Raw genomic sequence first — 7,514 nt, 5'->3', positions numbered from 1 at the left:
CGACAGAGGAAGGAAGGAAGGGGGGATAGCAAATTTGCCCTGTGGAAGAGGAAAGAGAGACTGAGAAGGCTCTGAGTGGCAGGCCATTTACAGACATGAAATGCCTAGCGGTCCTCTTTTAGGCATCGCTGCATGAAATCTACTTCATTTTCAGCAGAAATTTTCTTTCAAGGAAATGCTGCGCATAACCTTGGGAAAATCACTTTACCTTTAAGTGTCTGTAATTGCTCATCTATAAAATGATCTCTCAGACTTTATACTATTTACACCAATATTGAATGGTTGTATTGCTACTTATAATTTATAAAAAAGATTCTAAGATGCCAAGCAACAACAAAAATTGAGAAGATACAGAGGGAGAATGAAATAATAATCCAAAGAAAGGAATTATATAATTGGATAATAAATAGTGAGAAGATTATCAGTGTTGCCTATAGAGTCCCCTCACTCCAAATCACTCTGAGAATCACTTCTCCGGTGTTATCACTGATGAGATGGTGCTGCACGTGTGGACAGACAGATCCAAACCCCTGGTTCTCTGCAGAAACCATCATGTGCACCAAATTTACATCACGAATATTCAGCTTCTTTCTATCAGACTATTAACAGCTTTCTATCATATTCATTACGGGCATTTCAAATGTATAATGGAGAAAATGTCAGGACTTTATACAGTAAATGATTGATCTAGTGAGAGGAAAAAAACAAGCAGTAGGAAACATGGCTAAGATCACGAGGAAGAAATATTTACAATGTATGTAGAAGTTCGTTCAACTGAGGTAAAAACCGACAGCGTCGCTCTGTAACAGCATTCTCTTATACATCAGATGCTATAATCCTGAACAGGAATCACTGAACGAGGTTTGGGATAACGCAAAAGACATGCCTTATTAACGCTCGGACAGCTCATTTTTTGGTCATAAATCCTATTAACTTGTATTACCAACTGCCATAAAACTTGGAGATAAAAGATAATTTATGCTCAGTGTACAGAAGCTAATGTTTCTGGACTCCTGAGAAGCACAGGACCAGAAAATGAGAAAGTATGTATGTGAAATCTGGAGCCATTCACACCCTGCATAGTAAATGCGACAAACACGCTCTGAGCACCTGGCTGTCTTCATGGGGAACACAGCCTAACCCGTCACTGACATCAGTGGGGTTTCATGGCTAAAATGTCTCTCACCATTTTCATAAAATCTCCTGCTCATAAAAGGGCATGATGTCTTATTAAGAACACATTTTTGTGGGGTAAAAGAGGGATGATGACTCTTTGGGGAGGGGCTATTAGGCATTCTATTTTTTTAATTTGCTATTTTAAAATGGCAGTTTGAACATCCTTTCAAAGTAAACGCTACCTACTGAGGTTTTCACTCATAATGACATCTGACCCGCAGCAAGTGAAATATGCCAAAATACAATCGAAAAGACATTATCTTCTAAAAAGTCAACCAGCTAAAAACTTCCAGTCTTCCAAATTTATATAGACCTGGAAGTACACTATTGCCTTTTTTTTTTAACATCTTTATTGGAGTACAATTGCTTTACAGTGTCATGTTAATTTCTGCTGTATAACAAACTGAATCAGCTATTTGTAATTAACAAAAATGAGTCATAGGAAGTGGACTGAAAAGAGAATTAGATGAAAGATTTTAGTCTGCAACAATCTACCCAACTTTAACTGAATGGCTCTCGACATACAGGCCTGTCCCAAATGACTGATGTCCCCTTAATGAATGAAGGATGAGGGTTTATTTACACAACACGCTCTCACAAGAGTCTCGTATGTAGAGAAAGAAACACAGAACATTACAGAAACATTAAGATGAGTTGAGGGTTGGGAGGTTTTTTTTTAGAAAAATCAAGAGAAGCACATTTTAGTTCCATGGTCCAGTGCTATCCCAGCCACTTCACCGTCATAGAGCAAATACAAGCACTAAAACATTTATCAGCCAAACACACAGGTCCCATAAGACATCTCACACCTCCTGCTATTATCTTCAACTTCACACAACCTGGAATTATAGAACCAATTCTAGAAGACGCTGTCCTCAAAAGTAATACTCATAATTAACATTTATATTGAATTCTATCACTTTTGATATATTTTAGCAAAGTTTGATGGCAATCTCATTTAATCTGTTTAAATAACGAAGATTCTTATTGTAGGTAGATTTTTTTATAGTTGAGGAAAATGCAGAGTGTTATTTTTGTTTAATTTCAGGGTAAAGCCACAAGGTAGGATATACCCTTAAGGGGCATCCAAGATCAAGCTTATTTGAAAAGAATATTGTAGAGAATTTATGTGCGTGCGTGCGTGCGTGCGTGTGTGTGTGTGTGTGTGTGTATACATATGCATACACTATGGATAATGACCAGCCTGCAGACTGTGACTTGTTTTAAGAGTTTGTCATTTCCATCTCAGCCCATTAATCCCATGAAGAAGGAAAGGTAGTGCAGTGGAAAAACTGCTGAGTCAAAATACTGCTGTGTGATTCTTATGATCTGTCCTGCTTGCCTCCCAGGACTGTTATGAAGCTCAAATGATATGCTTCTTGTGCAAGTCCCCCAATTACCTCCTTTCTCAAGAATAGCTATTTGATGACTTTCAATTAAGAAGTACATTTCAAACATTTTGAAAGCATTCTTTATCTGTCACTGAAGCAAACCAGATTGATTTCCTTAGTCCAGCACCAAAATATTTGAAAATGGTTTCAATTTATGTTTATGGCATGTCCATCCTGATTGTGACCACAATAAGCCCTGTTAACAAGGAACAGTATCCTGTAGACATCGTCCTGAATATGCACACTACCTAATACAGATGCGTACTTTACCACATATGCCACATATAACACAGAGATAAATGAAAATACATCTTACAGAGTCATTTCAGCTCCAACGTTGCGTGTTCCATTTCTAGGATATAGGCTGCTTCTGTGCAATAATCAGCTTTTAATTGATCACATTTCGTAAGTGTATAATTAGAACTGCTTAAAAATATGGTAGAGTGTGTAAGACTGGTTCGTATCTTAAGCCCTCGAACATACTCCTTTTGGCTTTTGCAGTTGCTCTGGGTGCTGTCTAACTACTCTCTCACTAAAAGTGACTGAGAAGCAGAGACCTGGGATGTGACCCCAGGGAAAGACGAGCAGAGCCAACCCTACTGAGCCCCCAGAGGAAAGTCTGTGCTAAACATTCTTACTCCTCTCATGCAATGGAGAGGGTATGGTCTTGTGTGAACTTTCTGCCTCACGCTATGTAATACTTACTTGATAGGGTAAGGTAATTTTCTAGTTGTTTCAGTAAGACAAAATCAAAATGACCAGAGAGAGATTCTAGAGGACATGGTGCACACAGGCACACCTACCATGATTACTGTGTTTGGGGAACTGGGGATTCTCCTTCGATGATTAAAGTCTGACATATCATAAATGAAAAAAAAAAAAGATGATTATGTTACAGAACATAACCTCTGTCTTTGACAGAGACAATGGTCTGTGCTCAGTCATCTTTCCGGCCCACAGCCTTCCTCTCTTCGACCACCTCATACTGAGCTGGGGCAGTGCACCTGTGTTCACCAAAGGTGACACAAGCCACAGCCAGGCCTGGCCTTTAAAAACATGCAGTGCCACTTTTTACAGTAACTTTTTTTCCGCTGCTGACTCAACATGTTCCCAATTGGCTTGGATATAAAATGGAGGATACTGCCCAAACCACACCAGATTTTCCATGAATGAGAAAAAAAATGAAGCTTAATCTCAGTTAAGCCTCTGAGATTTGGGGGTTAATTATCACTGCAACATACACAGGGTAGATTAGTACCCTGGCCAACCGACAACAATAAAAAAAAAAAGCTAGAAAAAAATTAAAGGGAATCTTTCAAAATGCATCAAACATCTTTTTCTTTTTTTCAAAGAATATTCAAAAGCCAAAAACTAAGTTTTGATTGAAAAAGAACACCAATCTACCTTTCACCTTACAGGCATTTGATTTTTACCAAATCAGATGAACTTGAGTTTCAGGTGCTTAGGCCTCCAAGTATGGAAGGTCATTAGGAGAGCAAGCCTGAGCAACGTAGGAGTGTAAAAGGAGACTGCACCACTTCAGCGGAGATTCTCAGAGAAAAGACGAATACAAAGGATACCCCCACGTGAATGCTAGGAAAACTGTCCAGCCACACCTTGGTTAAGAAGAGGAACAAGTCTTCCTTGGGCATCTGTAATTGGAAGTCAAACTCCCAGCAGAATTAGCTTCAAAATACATACCACCGAGATGGTCCAAAAAAGTCTCAAACGAAAGGTCCTAAGTTATTAGTGCCTATAAATAACTGGGTTGGAAGTCCACTCTAAATTCTCCTTGGACTCACTTTTAACTCCTTCTATAAGTAATTCCCACAGGTAAAGTTCCCAGAAATATGAGGTCATAGCTAAAAATCACAAAATACGGAATGAATCAAGGTTACAAAATAGAAAAGCAAGAGAGAACATAAAAGACAGATGATCTATAAAGACTGCAGATATCAGAATTTTTCTAGACTATAAAGGAAGTAGGACAATTATGTTTTAAGAGTTTTTAAAATGTGAGTAAAGGGAAAGCTTGTAAGAGAGATGAATCATGGCAGGAATAGCCTTTGCTACTGAAAGGATGAATTTAGTAGCAAAATAGAACAGCTAAAGCAGAAGAGTGAAGCGGATTGCAGAGGCAATGAGGAACTTCAGAATGTAGCCCAGAGAGATTAAGACAGAAAATACAAGAGACAAGTTCTGAGATATATATGATACAATTAGAGGATCACATATATGCTTAATTGGAGTTGCAGAAGACGGGAGAAAGAAAATGGGGGATGAGACAATATTTGAAAACATAATGGTTGAGAGTTTTCCAAACTGAGGACAGACAGCAATCTACAGATGGAGGAATTCCAAGAAATCCCAAGCTGAATACATTTTAGGAAGTCTACAATTATTCAAAGAAGACACAGAATACCACAGATAATGAAAAGATCTTAAGAGCAGAAGTCATTTTTAGATGTGGTTTTTGCTATCAGTTAATCTTCCAATTTTACTTTGCAAAAACCATTGTACCCCATCTAGTTATCTCTTAGCCAGAGTATTTACATAGAGACAAGTTGCAGTTGACTATTTTAGCATTCGCAGCATCATAAAATCATTATAAAACAATAAAGCTCAACGCTTCACAACGGTAGAGAGTTTCACGCTTCAGAACCTATTGGGAAAGTACAGGTATTTAATAAACATCTAATGAGAAATCTAAGAAGCATATCTGTGCATGTCAGACTGCTAACTGAAATCTTCTAATGACTTCCCATAGCTTATGGCAAACAAGTTCACACTGTAGTATGTAGAGTTCAAGGTTCTTCAGAGGTAGTCTTCAGAGGTAGTCTTCTGAGTCTGATCTTTCAATATTTTCCATATGGCTGCTCAGAATTACCTGTAGATGCCATAACATGCCCTTCAGCTCTATCTTTCTTTAGTGGCTCCTTCTAACTGGAATGACTTTCCCATCATCTTCAATAGCAGACATCCACTCATCCTTCGAGATTCTGCTGAAATGTAAGCTCAACACAATCTATGTTCCATGAAAGGAAGGGTTTTTTTTTTTGTTGTTGTCATTGTTGCTTGCTGCTGTATCCCTAGAAAAGTACCTGACATATAGCAGGTACTCAAGAAATATTTGTTGGGAATTCCCTGGTGGTCCAGTAGTTAGGACTCCAGGCTTTCACTGCCGAGGGCCGGGGTTCAATCTCTGCTCAGGGAACTAGGATCCCACAAGCCGTAGAGCAGCCAAAAAATTTGTTGAATTAATTAAGTAAATAAAATGTGAGCGCCTCTGTGAAGCATTTCCTTACACACCCATGACCAGATTATATAATCTTTCATCATCTTTATGTACTAACCTTTTGACCTTGCTTTATTCTGTGTTTTATGAATGTCTTCTTCACTAGACACATACTAGAGAGTAAAGAACACATGTTACTATTTCTGTTTAATCTTCAATTGCCCAGCAGTGCAACAGGTAGGTAGCAGGCACTCCGTAACTCTTTGTTGACCAAATAAATGGACACTATGGAGTCTGAAAACCGAATTCTTCAGCTTCGTTTTCGCACCTCACAGGAAGTATTCCAGAAAGCAACAAAGCCACGCAAGGCAAAGAGCCAGAAGAAAAGGCACAACTGGCGGAACGATGGTGAGCACGCATGCCATGTTAACCAAACAACAGTTCTCAGGTAATGACAAGCTACAGATGATGGACAGCAGAGGGACTGAAAGCAAAGCTGTAAGCAGCACATTACAGTGACAGGCAAAAAAGAAAAAAACAAAAAACTGTCCACTGTCTTTAAAAAATGTTGCCAAACATGGGCTTCCCTGGTGGCACGGTGGTTGAGAGTCCGCCTGCCGATGCAGGGGACGCGGGTTCGTGCCCCGGTCTGGGAGGATCCCACATGCCGCGGAGCGGCTGGGCCCGTGAGCCATGGCCGCTGAGCCTGCGCGTCCGGAGCCTGTGCTCCGCAACGGGAGAAGCCACAACAGTGAGGGGCCGGCGTACCGCAAAAAAAAAAAAAAAAATGTTGCCAAACAATCATTTTTCAAACTGAAATACACTCATCAACCTCATAAAACATGTTTATATAATAAGAATTCTGTTCTAAGCACTACACTGATAGAAAATTTCCTTGATGTTTATCATTGGAAATGAATGACATCATCATGAGTGAAATTAACAACCAAGCAACTTATGAACAGTAAAAGCTCAAGACTAAGTGCTTAACAAAATCAAATACGGTTTCCAATTATAACGACAACACTGAAAATATACAAGAATTCCATGTGTAATGTTTGCCAAGCTTTGTGCTTTCTCTGCTGAGATTTATCTCAAGTGGCACTCACATTCAGCTGCTCAAAATGCAAAAATGCTAAATTTAATTCTTAGTGTCAATTTAATTTAAAAACTTTTGTTTTGTTTTGTTTTTCTGAGTACAATGAGGCTTCTCCTCCACCTGTTTCCCATTTAGCCACAAGTAATCAAACACCTCAACTTCACTCACAGTTCAAATACATAAATGGGGCACATGTTTTCTTCTTGTGTACGAAAATGTTACAGGTTTTGTGGAAGCAAAGCGCTGACACTGTATTTAATCCTCACTTACCGGTTGGAGCAGGTAGATGAGAGACTCCTCTTGGATTATTATAATTGGCAAAGGAGTGATTCGAGTTGCTTGGAACAAAGTGCTCACTGACGCCATAATCTGGTCAAAACGTCCAGCAAGTCCTCCCAGGGTCACAATCATATCTACCTAAGAAAGCAAAGGAAAACCAGCAGTCACATATTTAAGGACTTTTAAAAAATAAATAAATAAAATAATTAAATAACATCAAACACTTCCATAGAGCTTTCAGTACCCTATTTTATTAGATAAGCCATGAAGAAATGGCAGACATCATTTGTGTTGTTCAGATGGAGGAATTAAGTCACAAGATTGGTGAGTGGCA

General features: G+C 39.0%; 1 protein-coding gene across 4 annotated transcripts in view; it reads right to left on the bottom strand.

Moving 5' to 3' along the window:
* Positions 1-7,514, bottom strand: part of TPK1 (thiamin pyrophosphokinase 1) — a 334,974-nt gene that overhangs the window by 136,184 nt on the left and 191,276 nt on the right. For all 4 annotated transcript variants that reach the window (XM_060156462.1, XM_060156463.1, XM_060156460.1 and 1 more), the window contains one exon: positions 7,172-7,318. In XM_060156462.1, coding sequence (XP_060012445.1) covers positions 7,172-7,318 — 147 coding nt within the window. The remainder of the gene's footprint in view (positions 1-7,171; positions 7,319-7,514) is intronic.

Source organism: Lagenorhynchus albirostris, chromosome 8 (genome assembly GCF_949774975.1).
Source record: "Lagenorhynchus albirostris chromosome 8, mLagAlb1.1, whole genome shotgun sequence".
NCBI lineage: Eukaryota > Metazoa > Chordata > Mammalia > Artiodactyla > Delphinidae > Lagenorhynchus > Lagenorhynchus albirostris.
This window is presented reverse-complemented; position numbering and strand designations above follow the sequence as displayed.